The sequence below is a fragment of the Rhinichthys klamathensis genome, unplaced genomic scaffold (assembly GCF_029890125.1).
Source record: "Rhinichthys klamathensis goyatoka isolate OS25496 unplaced genomic scaffold, OSU_Roscu_1.1 h1tg000021l_1, whole genome shotgun sequence".
In the NCBI taxonomy this organism is placed as follows: domain Eukaryota; kingdom Metazoa; phylum Chordata; class Actinopteri; order Cypriniformes; family Leuciscidae; genus Rhinichthys; species Rhinichthys klamathensis.
This window is the reverse complement of record NW_026606572.1, coordinates 2,675,576-2,697,087: the sequence shown is the minus strand read 5'-3', so window position 1 is coordinate 2,697,087 and position 21,512 is coordinate 2,675,576. Positions and strand designations below refer to the sequence as shown.

At 38.4% G+C, this 21,512-nt stretch overlaps 1 protein-coding gene across 1 annotated transcript; it reads right to left on the bottom strand.

Annotated features, from left to right (window-relative positions):
* Positions 1 to 377: 377 nt before the first annotated feature.
* On the bottom strand, positions 378 to 14,218 carry nxph2a (neurexophilin 2a). The gene is made up of 3 exons (XM_056241683.1): positions 13,754 to 14,218; positions 13,507 to 13,649; positions 378 to 2,371 (listed from the first exon to the last, which is right to left on the bottom strand). Exons 2-3 carry the CDS (start codon positions 13,549 to 13,551, stop codon positions 1,619 to 1,621), a joined length of 798 nt encoding a protein of 265 aa, XP_056097658.1. The 5' UTR covers positions 13,552 to 13,649; positions 13,754 to 14,218; the 3' UTR covers positions 378 to 1,618.
* Between the last annotated feature and the right edge of the window lie 7,294 nt (positions 14,219 to 21,512).

Genomic DNA, 21,512 nt, shown 5'->3' with positions numbered 1-21,512 from the left:
TAATATCTGTGAAACTTACTAGCAATTTATGAGTGAAAATTGTTTCAAAGTAAATCCTACACCACCTTTTTAGTGTAAATGCCTACCATAGAGGGCTAAAAGAAAGCTGGCAGCTCTTTTCCTTGAGCGTTTTTTGTATATTACAGATATTGAGGACAAACATAAAGCGTACAATTTGCAGTTGTGAAACTAAAGCTGTGATAAGCCAGATGACTAAAATCTACATCTACTTGATATAACTGTCAAACACCAAACGTAGGAAAATTGTTAATGCTGTATTGAGAGAATAAAGAAACTAATTCATCATTAAAAGGCAAAATACACACGGTTTTAGTCACATTTATACACTATTCACAAAATTGCACACAGGATTATAAACTAAATACAATTATAAACAGCTATCTTTTTATCGACATGTTCTTAATGCTAATGTTCATGTGGTGTGGCAAGACAATTAGAGTATCAGTACAATTAATAATCCATCTGATTCTTCACTTCGAGCAGAACTGTGATCCGGATCAGTCGTCCTGATATGAGAATGAAATAAATGGCCATAATCTGTTTGGCACCCACACAAAAACACATATGGAACCTGAGAATTCCAGTTCTGATTATCAGACTATGGCATTTCAACTGGTTCATTGTGACACACTGACAAAATGTGCAAACAAAAAATTGATCTCCAGGTACTGTTTTAAATGATGAAAGACATTACAAGGCAGACTCACATAATGCATTTCATGTGCGTTTGCATAAATGTCTGTATTTACTCCCAACACATCTTTACTTTTCGAGGAATGGAGGACATGAAAAAGTGTGATTCCAGTCCAAAGTCACTGGCATGAATAGAGGTTTGAGACATGACTGACATGCTAAATTTCAGTTTTTGGCTTCGGTCCCCTCTGTCATGGTTTGTAAGTGAAATTTCCCACTATAATTAATGTTAATTAGAGCCTGGAAATGTGGATCTCTGTGGCGAGACCATGACAAAGGGTTGTTAACCGGCTGCCAGATTCACTAAATCCACCTGTCCAATGAATTGTTCTCTCGTGAGACATCGCAAATTACTCTTTGAAATTGTACACAAATCTCAATTCACACATAGATCTTTTGTGAAATGCAAAATGACTAGGAGTAATTTGTATGTGATGTCTTTGCTGAATGATTTAACCCGTTCGCATTTACCTTGACAACTGCATAAATGATTTTCACAATTTAGTGCCAACACATAGCTCAAAACACACACACAAACACACATAAACCTCACAATAAAAAGGTGTTTCACTTATATTCTGTCCTCTGTAGGTCTGTGATTTATTAGCTTGACAAATAGTGAAAGGTGTTTTTGGGAAAGATTCCCAACAGAACTAACCCTAACCCCAACAAAACTCAAACCATGGGATGGGATGTGGGACGTTTAAACCCCCAAAAAAACGTTGATCGGTAATTTTGCCATCACATGTCGTGTGAGGCAAAAGGCAAAGGCAGAGGTTGAAGTACATGCCAGTAATGTAGCCTAATGCGAAACATCTGGATTTATTTGAATTGCTTCTAAATCAGATGAAACACAGGGTGAAAATGAGGTCGACCATTCCCACTGTGGAGGATGGACTGGATCTTAACCTGTGGAAGCGTACGGCGTGTCACTGTGGTAGTTGTAATCTGGGCAGATTTTCTGCACCAGCTTATAGTCAGTGCTGTAAAAGGCGATGTAGATGCATATGACTTTGAAGGGCTTCGAGCAGAGCCAGGACACGTGGCTCTGGGTGGACTCTTGGTAACACACGTTGGATGGGTCATAGCTGCAGTGTGAAGTCTTTTTGCTGCGGTCCGTTTTCTGGTACTCGATACGACAGTTGAAAGATTTTGAGTCCTTCGTCTCCAGGGTGGACTGCTGGGCGATCTCAAACTCCACCACCTTGGAAGGTGGCACCAGGCTTACGGAGACGTTCCCCAGGCCCGTTGAATTATGACGGAAGTATACGCTGAACGTGCCGTTGCCGTGGTCCACTATCTTGCCTGTAATGAGGAGATTTAGTTTCACAGTCTTGATGTTGGAGTTGAAGTCACCCCAGCCGAACATTTTTTTAAACTTCCCCGTTTTTACGATGGGTCTGCGTTTAGTCCTGCTCTGCGACTCTCTGACATCTGTCTGGTTAGATAACCAGTCCCAGGAGTCCTCAATGTTTTCCAAATATGTAATCTCCCTCCTGTTGCTCTTGAACCCAGGGGAACCCCGGGCGAAAAGGCGCAGGGGGTTGAGAACACGGGGGCTGGCGCTTTTGGGGGAAGGGTTCACCTCATTTTCCCCCCAGTCCACAAGCCCCACCTCTGGAATATGGACTCTTCTGCATGTGACCTTCCAACAACACTGAGAAAAACACAAACGTGAGAATACATCATATTATATGTATATGTAGGCCTAATATTAACATTATAATCTTTATTATAAAACAGTACAGTGCAACAGAGCCCGTCCACTTTTTCAGCTGCCTTGGTTGAATTGTTTTTCACATTCCTCTTTCCCATAGGGATTTTTAAAGAAAGTCGCTTAAGAGTTATAAGCCATGAACAAAACCAACCAGCTATGAAGTGAATTGCATCATTACAAACTTATATTTTAAGCAAAAAATCTGACAAAAAGACAAGACTGTGTACTTTGGAGACTGTGTAACGGCTTTAATGTGGGATAAAACTACAATGCCTTGAAGCATTGAGGATAAGAAATGATGAAGAAATATAAAACTTCATTTAAATAAAATGGAAAGATGTTGGTTATATAGAAGCAATGTATTTAGCATTCAAATATTTAAGTAGTTTGAGTACATAGGGAAACTGATGTGATGCTTGTCTTGGTAATATGTGTGTATACCTCTTAGTGTTTAAAAAACATTCAAATGATCTGCAATGGGTTTTCGAAAGTGTAAACACAAAATTATTTCTGCAATACACTGCAGTTCTGATCCTATGTGCCAAATAACCTTTTTGCTCCAGGATTGAGTTCTGGTCCACTTAAGATAAAGTCTTAATAATTTGTAGAAATAAGCCAAACTAGTTTTGCTGGTAATTAGCGCAGGCTGCCATCCTGAGGCACGGCTGAGAGGATCATTTGCTGAAGCAGATGTGAAAGTAGGGCTGTTTGAAATCGCACAGACGAGCAACCCTGTATTTTCTCTATAATTACTAATCTTGCTGTAAGCTTAACAGCAGCATATGAGAACTCAGTCAGCAAAGGACTATGTTCATGAAGACATTTCCATCCAAAATGGTCCAGAGCATATTAGTATTTTAGAGGCTGTGCTTTATCAAATATGGTTAAATTCATTTCTGACTGACTGTGTAAACTTTTTGATGGGTGTAAAATGTTGTTGTCAAAGAGTGTAATGGCTATAGAGAACATCATGCACAACATTATAAATGATGCAAACAGCCAGTAATAGCCCAGTAATTTGAAAGTTCCCTGTATAATGTGAAATCAATGTGTCTCCCATGGATTGGGGGGTTTGTTCATCTATCATTCTTCACAAAACTTAATTAAGACAATACCTCCACGTAAAAACACAGAGAGAGAGAGAGAGAGAGAGAGAGAGAACACAGTGTAAATTTCCATAATTAATTTATGGGCTGCAGGTGAAACTTTCCAACATCTTCAGAAAGTCCAATGAACAAAGTTGGAAGATAACCCTCAATGGAAATGAGAAAAAAGAAATTGAGATTTTTGTCTGTGATGAAACATTTATTCACTTTTGAGTCCCCCTGGTCTTGTACAATGTTCGGTAAACTAGACCGCTCATATCTCTGTTCTTACCTTGGTTGTGATTCACTTCATTTTTCATTTTGCAGACCTCAATGACTTGACAAGGGAAGATGAATACCATTCACATTTAGAGAAAATGTGGTGAGAGACAACTTCAGGTGAAGCAGCAAGGAGATGATAATACTAATGTGGAAGCAGTTAGAGGATGATGAACAGCTTCGGAAATTGCTGTGACAAGTGGAGGGATCACAGGCAAAATAAAATGCTTTACTGGCTTGAGAGGAAAACTTAAAAGGTTGTGCTGACAATCAGTCCCAATCCTCTCTCTCTCTCTCTCTCTCTCTCTCTCTCCTACATGTAGGGTGGCAGTAATTCAACACATATTTTGGTAATATGTTTGATGTCTAACTCAAGGGAAGGACTGAAGCTGTGACTTTGGTAGAGGTAAGGCATACAAGGTTTGCTAAGGGGAAAATCTAAGAACGTTAATTAAGACTTTAACTAAAGTACAGTACTGTCCTGAAGGCTATAGAGTCAGAGTAATAGACAGACATTAACCTTTAATTTTCTTCTTTCAGAAACAGCAGTTTGTACATATAAGAATCATGTCTATGGAAAGTTCCCATAAAACAAGGACACCCAGTGTGTGTGTGTGTGTGTGTGTGTGTGTGTGTGTACAGAACTTTAGAGTCGGTGCGATTTTTTTAAATGGGCCAAGAACAGCATTTTTATTTTATTTTATAATGTTCTCTGAGGTCCACTCATTATGTTATCAAGATTTTTGTATAAAAAAGCATCATCCTAATTTAGAAGTACTAAGGTGTTTTCTAGTTTTGACCCTCTCTTTCAAACACTGCATTTTGATAGGTGTGGCATTTTGATGTAAACGCCCACTGCTATGATTGGGTTTTGCATATTAAAATAATTTTCAATGTCCCCGCCATTACACGAGTGGAATCAGGCAATTAAAAAAATCTGAATTATGAGCTTGGTTTCAATAAAAGCTGTTTTTGGACCAACAAGGAAGTTTTGGGTTCTGAAACTTACAGGACATTTTTATAGTACCATAACCTCTTATGCCAAAATATGAAGGAAATTTAGATTTCTCAATTCATGACCCCATTTGTTTTTTTTGAAAGAAGTCTCTTATACTCACCAAAGCTGCATTTATTTGATCAATTTTTGTGAAATATTATTACAATTTAAGATGTGTAAACTGTTTTCTATTTGAATATATTTTAAAATGTAATTTGTCCCTTTGATGGCAAAGCTAAATTTTCAGCATCATTACTCCAGTCTTCAGTGTCACATGATCCTTCAGAAATCATTTTAATATGCTGATTTAGTGCTCAAGAAACATTTATTATTATTACCAAAGTTTATCAAACAGTTGAAGCTTTACATTTTTTAGTTGTAAATGTGAAAAAAAAAAATCAGTAATCTTTGATGAATAGAAAGTTCAAAAGAACAGCATTTATTTGAAATATAAATCTGTAACTTTTGATCAATTTAATGCATCCTTGCTGAATTAAAGAATTAAAATGAGTATATGAACAGGTAGATAGATACAGATATCTATATCATAAAAGCAGACATTAAATGGTTTAAACCTCTGATAAATATCTGTAATTTGGTAATGTATTGTACAATGTGTCAGTCACCCACACCGATAGCTGGCCGATTTTCATAGTGACAGCATCATAATATGACATGCACAAAGTGAGAAAAGAATCAGTCTAGACGTTCATCTGTAATGAGCATTATGGAGCAAGCTGTCTGCCAGTCCCTGGGGTGGACATATCTTTTACGGCTTGACATAAAGGTAATTGCCGTGGTGACCAGAACTAGCCCTCTAGAAAGTTATTAAGAAGTCAGGGACATCTCAGTGGCGGATCATGGATGAGGATGCTGTTAAAATGCATTTGCTTCGTCTGGTGGTAGCACACCTCTGATGGCTGTGATGGCTCTCCAGCCCCGGGGCATGAATCTGTTTGGATGTCAGACCTGCACCTTCTTGTCATTTTCCGTCCATTTCTCTTTCTTGTGCTGTCTCCCTATTTCTCAGCCCCAGAGACTGTTTGTACAGCATGGTAGTGCAGCTGTGATTTGTACCTCATTTTGAGAATTTACTTCCTTGAATTCTTCCTTGAAACTTTACTTTACTAAGGCTGGAATACACTACACGACTTCTGCCTAGATTTTTGCCCTGTTTTGCAGTCTGGACGAGTTGATGCCAGTTGCTGAAAGTCAGAGCCAGTCTGCAGATATTGGACAGTTGACAGAGTTGACAGATTTCACAGTAAATTGTGTAGTATATGTTGGGCACAGACTCGAATAGACAGATATTTTGAGCTGATTTCAGAACAAATTGTTTTTAATGAGGCAAAATTTTCTGCGTGGGTTAGTTGTGTTTGGGGACGATTTAAAAGTCGGGTAGCATGTGATCCTCAGTTGTTTATATCTTTTTTTTTTTTTTTTTTTTTTTGGCAATATATAAAAGCCTATAGTGGTTTATAATCTGATTTTAAAAGGCCAGTGGTGTATTCCAGCTCATCCTTACTCACCCATTCCATTCTACCTAAGCGTTTTTTTTTCCACGGAAAATAAAAGGATACTTTTTTTTTTTTACATAAAAAATAGTTCATAGTTCAACAATGAACATAAAAGACTTATGCACCATATTTCATGTTTTCTGAAGTCATATGATAGTTTGTGAGAAACTGAAGTTTAAGTCTTTACACTAATAATACTGTAGTTCTCTCAACCAAGTCTAGGCTATGTTCATGTTCATATCAAAAATGCAACCCTTTGAAATCTAGATGCAAACACATTTCCGTCTGTTCCTTGGACATAGCTATTGTGTGGATCCAGTAGTGGAATATAACATAGTTTTATTTATTTACGTATACATGTATGTTTTATTGTTTTTTTTTTTATTGTTATTGTATTGTTTTAATGCATAGTTCAAGTGGGATAACATTGAAATTTATTTATAGGCTTTTTTTTTTTCTACATTACTTTAAAGAACAGACAAAAAAAATGAAGGGAGAGAGAGAGGGGGGATATGGGATCTGATTCAAACCTGAACGATTCTTGTGGGTCTAGTGGGTCAACCATCTGAGCTCATCTAAACCTACTCATGATGTTCTGTAATAAAACACATCTAAGCATGCTGTGTCATCAAATACACACCACACAATTATCCAGACCAAAATGTATATACTACACACATATAAGAGCATTTTGTTTAAGCCAAGGCACCCATAATGCAATCGAACTGCAGTTTCTTGTTAAACAGTACTGAACATGGCAGCAGCTGCCTCTCCATTACACCTTTCCAGCTTCCTGTTCCTCCCCAAAGTCTCTGTCGTTTTATTCCTTTCTTTGCCTCTCTCTCTTTGTCTCCCCACTGTTTCTCCTGTGTGGTGTTACAGGGCATTTCATTTGTAATGATTCACACAAAGAGCAGTTTCAAGAGAAGGGCCCAAAGGCCTTGAGGAGGCAGGTGGGGTCCTGAGTCTACACACGGCTGCAGAATAGATTGCTACCCTGATGGGTGAAACAGCCGCAAACCCGAAACCCATCACTCTTAATCAAGAGCCGGGCTGCTAACAAATGGCAGGTTTTCAGCGGAGAGGATCAAAGAGAGAAATCTCACCCTCAGCCGGGACTGATCGCTGAACTGTACGCTGTGCTGCATGTCTAATGCCATATAATCCCCGCTGCCATTAGCACCTGACCCTTACAGAGCCAAACGCTCATGCATGGCTGCCTTAGGCACCGGACCCTTAAATCATCCGGTCAGACCTGTAGCCAATCAGAGGTACGGTCGCTTTCAATGACTTCCAATTAAAGTGATGTGAGGCCAATGAAATGTGTGCTTTAACATTTGTATGCCATATTAACGTAACTGCATTTAAATTTTAATTCGGAACATGTCAAAACTCCAATCTATTTCATACACGTGATTTAGATAAGATAAATAAAATAATAAGAAGAAAACCCACAGATGTGCCAGTAGTATTTCAGTACTTTCACTTTCTCTGCTGGGTAATATGGTAAGGGAGTAATTTTGTGATTATGCATCATTATGCATCATAACTAAATAGTACATTATAAAAAAAAAAGAAAAAAGATTGAATCCTTTTAGTAACAGCAACTAAATGCCCATATAACCGTAATGATAAAGATATAGTTCTAAATATAATTCTAAATATAAAAGAAAAGCAGAGTCCACAGTCACACCAGAACTATGATAACGGCATAGAGAAACAATATCATTGGAATCACTTTCCAGCTGATGAACGATAAAAACATTGACAAACAATCAGAATCTGCTTAAAGAGCTTGATCTTTAAAGTGGCAAATGACAAAATGACAGTGCATGCTAATAATACATATAGCGATATTGTGGACTTTAATATCATTATAGTTATCTTTATAGTTAAAGTCCTTGGTGTGAACGGCCTTTAAGTGTCCTAGAGCAGTGGTTCTCAACCAGGGGGCCGGGGCCGATAGGGGGCCTAAGCAAACTTCAAAACTAAATTTATTTTTAGTTAAACAACATTTTTTTTTCTTTGAAGAACCAGGGTTCCTACCCAGCAAGCAATTTTGCATTTAAAAAAAATGTCTAATAGCCGTCCAAACACAGCCCTGACGTCTAGGCTAAAACAAGGCAAAATTTGGACTGTCTGTGAAAATGTAATAGACGTCTAACCATAACCCAAGAATAGACTAGTCATCAACTAGATAACATGTCAAAGAAATGAAACCAAACCCCTTGTAATTACCGTTGACTTTGCTTACATGATGGAATATCATATATCTTGCAAGTTATTTTGGCAAAAACGAAAACAAAATAATTAAAAAATTCAAGGTTATTTTGGCTAGAAGTGGGTTACTCATAGTCGGACTATATCGGGTCTATAGTTAACCCTAGACGGTGAAATGACGGCTATTGCTTGCTGTATGGGGTAGCCTAATTTTAAAAGCGTTATTTCTAGACCTGGAAAAGTCAATAAATTAATTCAAATGCCAGGGGCATTTTTATAAAGAAAAACGTTTCTTGTTTGGCCAAGTCAGTTAATATAAAAGTCATGGAAATGAATTGGTTAAAAAGAGTGGAATCCCTGAAGAATATTCAGCTCTTAAAACATCTAGAATTATGAAATGTAAATTATTTTAGTTACTTATTTTTATCTATAGGCTAAATAAGATTTTGGAGCGCGTACAGTTCTTAGTTCTTAGCGCGTTAACAAAATGAAACAGTTATAATGTCAAATTGAATAAATGCGTTAACAGCTTTAAACGTGGTTAATTATTTGCATGTGTTAACACCCTAAATATGTCAAAAACTGTGGGATCAAGCTGTTAAAAAAAAATGTGAAAAACCATTAAGGACCAACATAAATGGAGTCAGACAAGGTGCTATTGTATTGCATTTTGGAGTCAGACAAGGTGCTATTGTATTGCATTAACAGGTTATATGCAGGTTTGCATATAACCTGTTAATAAGATCAGGACTGTTGGGTGAGAAGTGATTCTTATTCTTTCTTTCCCCTTTAATACCTGTCGGTTCTTTGTTCCACACTCTGCTGGTGTACTAACTATCATCCCATCAACACCTCTACAATCCCATTATATCCATCTGTCTGATCTTTGTTCCTACAAATGTGTTTGACATTTCCTCAGCAAGAATAACAGCTATGATCACAAGTTTCACATGCAAAGACAACACTGGACTGGAGAGAAAGTATCGGGAGAAAACGTGCATGAAAATGTTCGCAGCACTTCAAGCTTTCTGATTGGGAGCACTTCTGATGTTCCATCTTAATTTCCCTCTTTGCTTTGGATGAAGATCATACAAATATAAATAGTGAGAAGCATATGCAGCAGCCCTTCCTGTCAGCGCAGCATTACAACTGACAGTACAGATGTCTCTGTTCTTTGATTAGGATGAATCCTAACTGTTTTCAGACATACCAGTCTCTTTTGAATACAATGAAGCAGCAGCAGCAGCAGAAAAAAAAGAAGAAGCCTTTTTTTGGCTTCCTATAGATATGATATTTCATATAGAAAGTCGGGCTGGAATCCTCACATCAGAGTGACAAAACAAGAGACAACAGGATGAATTAAAAAATGAAGGTAAAGGAAATATGACGGAGATGTGAAATAGCTGAATGCTCAAATAGAGATTCATTGAAATGAGAAAAAACGATTTAATATTTTAACATGAATAATAAATACTAAATCTGCAGACTTAAAGAGATAGTTCACCCAAAACGAAAATTTAAAATTTGTCATCATTTAATCACCTTTATTCATTTAATGTCCTTCCAAACCTGTATGATTTCTTCTTTGTAGCACAAAAAAAAAAAAAACTTTGAAAAATGTCTTAGTGTTTTTTTTTTATTGTTTTTTTTTTGTCCGTACAGTGAAAGCTAAAGAGCATTCTTCAAAAAAACGTCTTTTGCATTCTGCAGAAGAAAGAAAGTCATAATACAGGTTTGGAAGGACAGAGAAGCTACACAACACATCTATCATGATATAAAGCCTGAAATATACAGGCCTGTCCTTCAGCTCTGGAACACTCTGAAATCACAGTTTCCAGCCCATAAGTGGAAAAGCATTGATTTTATATCTCAGGTAATGGATGACCCTGGCATTAATTCCATGGCAAAAATAAAAGTCAGAAACTTTGACAAATGACATTACCATAAACTGTCTAATGTGCGAGACACACATTTAAGATTGCACTTGTAAACCTTTTAGAGTAACTATCTGCAGTTCAAGTGACCAATGAGCCAAAACAACAACTTTCATTTTTAGATTTCTATAGTAATAAATGAATACCAATTTATGAAATTCCATTTGAAATTAACACAAAGTTTCCAAGTTTTTTTCCAAGTTTCCAAGGCCAACAATTGCACTGCAGGCTAATTCTTGCAGTCTTTCTAAATCAATAATAATAATAATTGTATTATTATTATGATCACTGGAGTGGTGAGAAACAGTCATCTTAAATCACTGAGTTTGATCACCATGTTTCCATACATGTTCTGTCAAGAAAATCTATCAAATAAAATCTGTCATTATTCATTCACAATAAATGTGTCTAGATGAAAAGTAGATAACTTGAAAACCAACTATGAAAACCAACAGCAAACTAAAAACGATGGCAACATGTAAATGGCACCTGCTCTTAGATTCCTGTGTTTTTCCACATGAAATTAACAAACACGAGAAAGTGCACACCACCCAACATCCCTGCTTAGAACGGTAAATGTCACAGACATCATTGTTTATGAGGGATTACTGAGGCCAGGCTTCTGGAAAGCAACAATGACCCCAATATAGACACAGATACACATCACTGGTGTATAAGCCCAGCGCTGATAATGCCAATCTAAAGCGAAACGCTCATATTTACAGACGCACTCACTGAAACCCTCATGTAATCTCTCTCGCAGGAATTTCTGGGTTACTGGACCTACAAACACATTTCACGACTCCATTCTGGTTATGCTTTTTTCCTCTCATTTGGTGTCCTCAGCCCAATTTTGAGAGCCCGATGTACGTTCTCCCCTCACATGGCAAATCCAGGGAGGGCTTGATGTGAAGACTCGGGCTGCAGCAGGTTCTGAAGAATATAAACAGCGTTTTTATTGTCCAGGGGGACGGGTGTGTGAAAGAGACGAGGGCCTTATCACAGCCCAGCAGCTCTGTAATTCGCCTCCGTGATACAGCACCAGAGCGGAGAACCTTACACGGCTGGCACAATCCAAAGACGGATTAGTTTTTCTGACATAAGCTTCCTGAAAAACTAATCAATCAGGCCATGCGGCATTATCAGAGGCATAAGATTAAAGCGTGGCTCCTAATCCGAGCACTGTACATTTTTAGTAAATTCTCCACCGCTAGTTTTCCTCCAGTAAATAAATAATGAAATCAAAGCTAATTGCGCACAAAGACAGCGGGAGAGCTGGACGACCTCGCGATAGGGAATTCACTGCGAATCATTATTCCGGCTTTAAATTTGCTCTCCATAAACCATTGAAGTCTGCGTATTCAAACGCGCCCTCTGAGTTGAGATTTCGGCTGAGGCAGAGTTTCATATTGAAATAACTGTGAGGACATTAAACTGACAGACATTTCTGTGGTATTCTTACAGACCAACATCATATAAGCGTTTGAGTGAACAAACATCTGTGTGCTGTTAGAGTTAGTTGTATGGACATCACACACCACCTTCCTAAATTACTCATCATCTCTTCTTTCAATCAGCAAAGCAGTGCTCTGGAAAATCTTGAGCACAGATTGATGGCTGTTATGCATCTTATCTATGAACAAGAGCAAAGCACAACGGCGAGCAGCAGAAGGGGGTGTTGAAGAGAGCGGCGCTCTGGCAGCAAAGGCCAACTGCGCTGAACTTCAGCCATGCAGAGAACAATCATTACACAAAGATGAGGAATGAAAGCAAATGTGTCTAAACAATAGAGTCGTGCCGTTGTGCGCAAGTGGATTTAGTGCTGATCACATTGTTCTCTGTCCTGCTCTCAGAGGTTGACTGCAGCAGATGTCATGGAATGAATAGTTACTAGTGTGTAGGCTCTGACCCTCTTATCTGTCCCCAGGGAGCTGCACAGATGCTGGGCTACTTCTCCAGTATTTGAATCACTGTGTGTGTGTGTGTGAGTGTGTGTGTGTAGTAAGAGAGAGAGAGAGAGACTGTAGGGACTCTAATCCATTGGGACGCTGCCTTTGGAGGATTGTACAAAAGTGGATGTACTCATAGACAGAAGCCATTCCCATAGGTACAGCCGAATGCAACGGACAGCCAAATTTGAAAAATTATTATGTGCAAGGTTGGATTTCTTCATAAATGCATCTAACTGAAAAGGATGTTTGTATGCAGTTTTGTGACACTGATAATTTTGAAGTGTTTTAGAAACCATCTATATTACCAGTCAGAGTTTTCTGCAATAAAATGACTGAATTATTTTTCTCCAAAAGTGACTAGCCTTCTCATCACAATCTTATTTATATAAAAACAAGACCAAAAATCGAAGAATGAATAATAGGCTACACAATACACATCCTTGCTTTTTCTCTATGAATAGAAAATATTTAATGTGCAAAGTTAGACTCAGTCGAGAATAAGATGGTTCATGAGCTACATGTAATATTCTTTTGTTTTATCTGCTATACATCCACACTTGCATCTGTGTCTTCCAATATTTGTCCTTTTTTCTCAGTACAGCATTCAAAGTGGTACTAATTCAACGTTCCTAAGCTCTTAAAGTTGAATAAATCCTTGCTTTATGTAGTTAACATTTATTTTCAACATTGAATTGACTTCATTGCTTAGTTAAATCAAATTAAGATCTATCACATCAGCTGAAACAAAAGTATGCTGTTATGTGATTCCAATATAAAGTTTAATGCAACAGTATGCATGAGAGAAATAAAAAGTTGGTAAATGTGTATTTCTACTTTCTACCAAGAAAAGCAAATAGAATTAAAAGAGACTGAAAAGACTATGGATAATGATCGAATCGTCCACCAGAATTACGCAGATACTGTACTATTATTTTATTTAAATTAACTAGTTTAACTGAAATATTCTATAAGTATTTAACTGAAAAATTCTATAAGTATTCTGTTCTTTACAGTACATTTGCTTAAAGTTTGCACATAATTGCATACAGTTTTCATATAGGTTATGTGTAAATGGACAGAATGGTACTCACCTTGTGAAAACAGAACAGGAGCAAAACAGCCGAAACAATCTGCATCTTGACTACAGAAAATTGTCTTTGACTCTTACTTGGGGTGGGAGAAGCAAATATCCAATTCACAGGGTTTACAAGAAGGTGCCATTGCTCTCAACTACCTGAATTTAAAAAAAAATGACACGAAAATGAATGCGTTTATCAGAAGATTACTGTCTGAAGTGTTGAATGGCATCATATTCCATAAAGCAAACTGTTTGCTTACCCTTGGCAAAAGGTGTTGATCATGTTGAAAAGTGACGGTAACCAGCGGGGTTTATGATGGCACAGCTGGAGAAGGTCCCACAGGCGTCAGTGATACTGATAAATGTGCTCGGGACAGGAAAGGCTGCTTTTAGATAGATTTGTATTGGAAAGTAGTGTCCGAGTGGCGACGGAACGCAGCGATGACTTACGAAACGCGCCGAGTCCGATCAGTGCGACGGTGTGAAGCCTCGCAGCATTTTGCGTGATTGATGCGAGTGCTCGCTCGCGCAGTCCGCCGTGTGTCTTCTTGTTTATGGCAGTTTGTTCTGATTAAAGTTTTATACAGCCCCAAAGTAGAGTCGATCTTTGACCAAAAGCTCAATATCTTAGTTGGTTCGTCTGTAGTTTGATTTGTGAATGTGTATGTGTGTGGTGATGTGAATCCCTCTTTGAAGTGCTCTTCAGATTTAGCGCCTGTGAGGGACTCTCAACCGAGAGACGTCAACTGTAGATTAACCCATTGTAGACACGTACGTGTCTGTTTTTTTCTTGTCTTTATCTGAGGTAAGGGTTTCATAAAGACAGAATAACATACCGTCAGTATTACTAATTTATTCGCATATAATGCAGGTGTGTTTTAAAAGTTGTTGAAAGATTCCGAAAATGTTTTTGAGGTGACGAACAAAGTGCCCTGCTGAGGACTAGAGAAACCCGTCCATAAACTTGTCTAGGATAATTATTGTACGCGTGTAGTCTAGTTTAACAGGGTTATTATTTAATTAATATGTTACTGAAGGCTGCATAAGCCACAGTAATAGCATTAGAGAATAGCGAGAGAGAGAGAGAGAGAGAGAGAGAGAGAGAGAGAGAGAGAGAGAGAGAGAGAGAGAGAGAGAGAGAGAGAGAGAGAGAGAGAGAGTATAGTAAGACTTAATAATAATGCGTTTTACCCAAGGTGAAATATAGTGCAATAACAACATTAAAGCTACACCCACACATTAGATTAAAATGTTAACATTGCAAAAATTGTTAGTGTGCAATGAGTGTGTCTGGAGTACTGGAGTTGTACACATTTAAACCTTGACTAGTGCAACTTTAATGCAGTTAACACAATAGTTGGTACAGTCCTATAGCGCCACCATGTGTGCAAACTGCCTCAAAATAATGTAGGCCTAGCTATGGTGCTGTAATATTTTATAATTTTCAATTAGATATTATCCGTTCTTTCAATTAGTTAATTATTTAAAAAAAAGATGTACTGATTCTGAATGTAGAGTATAGGCTACTATGTCAAACGTATTTTGAATGTCAAATTGAAGTATTTAAATGTCTGGCCTATCCAAACCAAAAATTAAATGGAGTGAAATTAAAATGTTTCAAAGGATAGCTATAACCTATTTAGGTTAGTATTCACAAGTATAAACTGAACGCACTTAGCTTTTAAAAAAAGTCAAAGAGATGGGGGAGACTTACCATCAAAGTAACCACTTAAGTTTGTAAAGCAACCTGTTCAGTTTTTTATCAGTGTCCTGGCTATGAGTCTCAAGAACACACCAGATGATTACCGAACTGAACTGAATATTCTCTTATCACATCATTTTACAAATTTACTTTCCCATCTCCTGCCAGAACATTATTTTAGTGCTCCAGCAGCAGAGCAGTTCAACCATTTCAGTTAGGCTTACTACTTAATTACTTACTACTTTAGTTACAAACGGTAACACTTTACAATAGGGTGCTCTAATATGCATTAATTCATACTTAACTAATGCACAGATAATCATGAGTTAATGTATGACTCATGAAGAACAACCATTAATTAATTACTGCATCAGCAACTAATAAAGAGTCTATGATTAATAGATTAAGTAATAAATGAATTGCTATTAATTAAATGTGTCATCATGTATTAATTCCTTAATAACATATTTTATTAACTAATAGTGTAAATGAATGTGTTAATTACCACAATTAGTCAACGCTATGCACTTCAACTTCCAGTTGTCTGCTTTAATTAATCATTAGCTAATGATTTGCAAAGGTATCATTATGTTATGACTTTACTTGTTGAGGCACATGACTATTAACTAATTGTTAAGTATTATGTCATTATGCTTTTGTCATCCCCACTAAAGGTCTGTGGGGCAGTTGCACATGCAGTGAGTGTAATGTCAGAGAGTGTTTGAAGGATGGGTAAGTTGGGCCGCACACAAATATCAGCACACCAGAATCTGAAATACTGACGCTTACACCGCAAACCAAGGGGGTAATCCATCGACCGGAAGTTGAAGCCGGCCGGGTGCCGCCATGTTGTAGCAGAACTTCACTTGCGTTAGCATTTCCATTGACTCCAATTCATTTTGGCGTCACTTTGACAGCGAATAACTTTACATCTGAGGCGTTTAAAGACTCCATTTGTCCATTATTTATTTCTAAAGAAACACGACAATGTATAAAGGGCTCCATTACCTTCTATGTTACATTATGGCCCCGTAGAAACAGATTTAGTAAAAATAGGCTAACGATTGCGTCATAACCACTCGACTCTCTGTCGCGCTGTACAGAAATTACCGTACAGACAGGAGGAGAAGCTCGCAGGCAATCGGGGGGACGTCCCGTCAAGGGAGAAGACCATAGATAATGAGTCCATAAAAGCAACGGAATACTTACTCCTGCTCACTCACGCCAAATAACTCTTTGCTCAAGTTCCCCGTCTCTGCAAGATTAACGTTGGCAGTTTCCACGCACAGCTACTAGAAGATTAACGTCTGTCAGACAGGTTGCTCACGTCATCAAGCTTAGTTTGAGTCGGTCTGAGTCTGCGCGTCAGGAACGGAAGTTCTCAAAAATCGCTAAGAGTGGGCTTCAACTGTCTCAACTGAGTTCCAATGAGATCGCTCTGTCCATTTCTTTTACTGTCTATGGTTTAAACTGGACGAGACCATTACATCTGTCTACACTGGACATGACAGACCATTGCAAGTCCATTTGTCCTTCATAACAGAAGTAGCGCAAGAGCTCGGAGTACGTCAGAAATAGAGTGAGGCATCAGTTTACTGTCGGGGTTTTGTTGTGTCGTGTAGCATTGTGTCGCATCCAGTGTTGTATCACTGATTATAATGGGTTCTAGTGTCTTTGTCCGGTCTAGACAGTGTTATGAAATAGCAGAGCCCGGCCGCATATTCTCAGTGTTCTTCCTAGAGCTCAAGCTTAACCTGACGAGAAGGGTATTTCTGCACAACCGGAGGCTGCAGTTTCAGGACCCCAGTTCTAGGACCGCAGTTTCAGGACCCTAGTTTTCTGTTTCAGCGCCACAAACCGAACTGGATCACCAAAAACACTCATTTAACCCCTTTCGCGGCAAAGATCACAGACGGCCCCAGATTATTGTTGTTCAAAATTCATTATTCGTTAAAACATCACACTCTTACTTATTTGAACTGGACAAACGAGCATCATTAGAAAGATTTAAGACTCCAGCTTCAATAGTTGACCACTGTTATAAAACTGGTTTGCAGTGACATTAATTTCTTAATTTATGACAGGAGAGCAAAATTATTAATCTGTAAAGTTTGTTATTTTGAATAGAAATCATCACTCATAAAGCAGTCATTCACGTCTTCTCCGGTTTATTTGTGTTGACATACATGCAATCACCCGCCAGCGTCTGCGTCAGTTATGATCTCAGTGCTCTCTTATTGGCTATACAGCTGTCAATCATCTCACGTGGTTCAACGTGACGCTCCTGTGTATGCTGTGTTCCTCATTCTGACCTCCGTGACACATCTCTTCACCTGAAAGAAACTAAATGCACGATTTCGAGTAAATATGGTTTGTGTGTGATTTCCGTGCGATTTAGGATATTTTCATATGAATAAAGAATGTTTACACTATTGCTAAGCAGGTGTAGCCATTAGCTGCATATAAAATGCTAAATATAACATATTTCAACATCTTTTTTTGACTCAAAACCATTTTAAACCGCGACGGGAATATGATACAAATACTCGATGGTAGTTTAAAGTGAGCTTTAAGTAAAAGTGTAATATTAATCTTTTAAATTGTGTCATAGCTTGATGCTACTTGCTCTAATCCACCTGCTGCAGGAGCTTTTCTATTCCATAATCTTATTTGTTAAAATATATATATATATTTTTTTTCTAACAAGACTTAAGATAATAGGTGGATCTTGATACTATGTACCTGGATCCTAGAACTGCGGTCCTGAAACCGCTGCCGCCGCATCCAGTTCGGTAGGTGGCGCTGTCATAAAAAAGTAGGGTCCTGGAACTGCGGTCCTAGAACTGGGGTCCTGAAACTGCAGCCTCCGGTTGTGCAGGAACATACTACTGAACCTGACACACTCCTGTGCCATGAACTGTTGGATGCGGTGGTTCATCTGGCAAAGTGGAATCCCGGTTGTAGAAGGCAGGACATTGAAATCCATAGTGTGTATGTCAAAACCAAAATTACATATTACTTAACAATTAGTTAATAGTCATGTGCCTCAACAAGTAAAGTCATAACATAATGATAGATTTGCAAATCATTAGCTAATGATTAATCAAAGCAGACAACTGGAAGTTGAAGTGCATAGCGTTGACTAATTGTGGTAATTAACACATTAATTTATACTAGTTAATAAAATATGTTATTAAGGAATTAATACATGATGACACATTTAATTAATAGCAATTCATGTATTACTTAATCTATTAATCATATAGACTCTTTAGTTGCTGATGCAGTAATCATTAATGGTTTAGTTCTTCATGAGTCATACATTAACTCATGACTATCTGTGCATTAGTTAAACATGAATTAATGCTTATTAGTGCACCCCTATTGTAAAGTGTTACCTTACAAACAAACAATAAACTGTCACAGTAGTACAAACCACCAGGTGTTAGCTGGAAATATGTCACAAATAAACTAAACACATTACTGTCACCGGGGTTAAGGCCAAGGGTTTATTCACCACACTCCGGAGGAGCAGACACCAGAGGACACCAAGAGTCAGACGACCACAGTGACTTTAAAAGGTAAGTTTTTATTTAGTTTAAACAGGGTAAAAGCAGGGACAGGGACGTTCGTGGCTCTTTGCGTCGTCAGACTCGTCGAATAGGCTCGTGGGACAGACAGTGACTCCTCTCGTCGTCAGGCTCGGCGAATAGGCTCGTGGGACAGACAGTGACTTAAAAGCTCACTTCACCAGCAATGCTGCATACTTCCAGACTCAGACCGTAAGTGGAAAGTTAAGGATTCTTCACGGTACAAAGTACTCTTCGTCGGTGCACAGTAATGAGACAGTGGTTTAAAAGCTTACTTCACCAGTGATGCTGCATACTTCCAAACTCAGACAGTGAGTAGAAAGGTAAGGATTCTTCACAGTACAAAGTACTCTTCGGTTCACGGTAGTGAGACAGTGGTTGACAAGCTTACTTCATCAGCGATGCTGCATACTTCCAAACTCAGACAGTGAGTAGAAAGGTAAGGATTCTTCACAGTACAGGCTGCTTTTCAGCTCAGCTGTAGCACTATAGGCTTCTGATGGAGAGCAGATATAGTAACAACTTTCCACAAACGTGTACGCATGGGTTGGGGCCACTTCTCAGCAAAAGCACACCACACTCGTGTTCACTTCAATTTCCCAGCCATGAATCAATGTGTATCAATAAGGCAAAAGCACTGCAATTCACTCACACGATAAGGCTGTTCAGAGGCCTCTATCCGTTTGTTACACTCACGTGGGGGACATTAAATCTTCCGTTCCTGCTCAACACACTCTGAAACACATAGCTTCTCCAACAGTCAGATCCACACTCACTGCATCCTCTTCAAGCTGTTTGAATGTTCGTAAGATGAAATCAATTCACTTATCTTTCTCCCTCTCTTCACAGTGCAGGTTCAATCGATAACTAAGTCCAGTAGATTTCCCACAGACGATCACTCTGATCCAGCAAACTTCAATGGGCGGCTCTCACACCTGCTGCAGATTTTGCCGAGGAAGCTTGTGCCCAAAACTGCTCCGAGGCAACCAGCGCGCCTGCGCTGAGGCAACCAGCGCCTGCCCTGAGACAACCACTTCTCTCCTGCCTGTACTCCAAGCCCCTCTCTTTATACTCCTTTTTCCCGGGCATGTAGTTCAATGAAGCACTACTCATTGGCTTCAGCTGGCGCTCATTATGGTCGGCGGCCATGATGTGTAAACCCAGAGCCGGCCCGGTGTTACACCGGCATTTCTTCCCCCTTGAAACGAGTCAACAAATTTTTTGTTCACCTGGTGACACCCTCCCCCACCGGATCCGTTCTAGTCCCGAGAACGGGGTCCAGACTCCCATTCTCCATACCTGATAGGAGGTACTCCTCGGGTCTCCCGTTGGGAGTGTCGAGTTGGAATACCGGGTTCTTCTTCCCTTGATTCGGAGTGGGGGCTCTAGGGAAACGAGTCAACAAATTTTTTTTTTTTTTTGGTTCCCGGTTTGTTCACCCGGTGACATTACATTTTTAATATTTATAACATTATGGTATTGTTTGGAGTTCTGCTCCACCATGACTTTACAATAAATTACTGTGCAGGTTTACACATTTTCATGTTGATTGAAAATATTTAGAATACTGGTACTGCAGTGCAAGCATGCGTATTCTAAAGATATATAGTATGTAAGCTACATGTGGTCGATGTGCTTTGAAAGACTTGTCAGGCAGGTCACCGATAAATGCGTGCAAACAGAAAAGGGTGAGAGGTTTTAGGAGGCTTGGTCATGACTGGAGTAGTCATTTCAGCTCATGTCCACCCTCTGCCTGGAAGGGGTTTAGTTACAGTCTACAAGCTTTTAAAATGGAAGGGAAACAATATATAGCCTTATATATATTTCAATATATAGCCTTAGCCACAAGACACAAACAATATGTTAACGTGAACAAATCGCTCCACTTTTCTGTTGTTATATCTAATAATTGTAGCCTACAACTTTGTTGACATGGCATGACAGAACACCAAAAACCCACTTTATTTTATAAAGACTTTTACAACTCAAATAATAATTATTAGTGTAAGTGCTTTAATAAAATTAAAATAATAAAATATACAATTAAATTAAATGCCCTTAAAATCGTCTAAATTTACTTCCATTGTGACTCATTTGAGTAACCTCAAAAATGAGGGGCGGGTTGAAAAATTCGTACAAAAAGGGGCTTCTGAAAAATGCTCATTAAAAAAAAAAACAGTGTTAAAGTTCATCTATAGCCTACATGGGCTTTATCTTTGTTGTTTCATGCCTAGTGAGGCACAAAGGAGCCACACCTTGAAGATTGATAAAGTTGGTAGATACACCTCTTTGCAGCTCTCACCTAATTTTTTTACACTCTTTTAGTAGCCTATATTAGCCTATAGCTGATAATTTTGTTCAGTTCATCCAGTTTTAATAATTAGTAGCCTATAGCCTATTTGTCAAACCTCTACTACACTGTCTTTCAATAACACAACAAACGCTGCAACAAAAATGACAGCGATGACAAAAGAACTGTTAAGAACCTGCTCACATGAATGCTGGATATTGCACCAGTTCTGTAATTTGGCACTGCATTCAAGTCAAGCTTATATAGTACTTTATTGCTTTAGTGCAACTCAAGTAGAATAAAACAATGTCGCAAATTCTTCAATTTTAGGAATCAGAATTTTAATAATTTAAATAATGAAAAAAAATAAACTTCTGTTCCGTTTATAATGCAGCTCTATTCATGTTTTCACTCTGACCTCGCCGGAGTGACAGAAA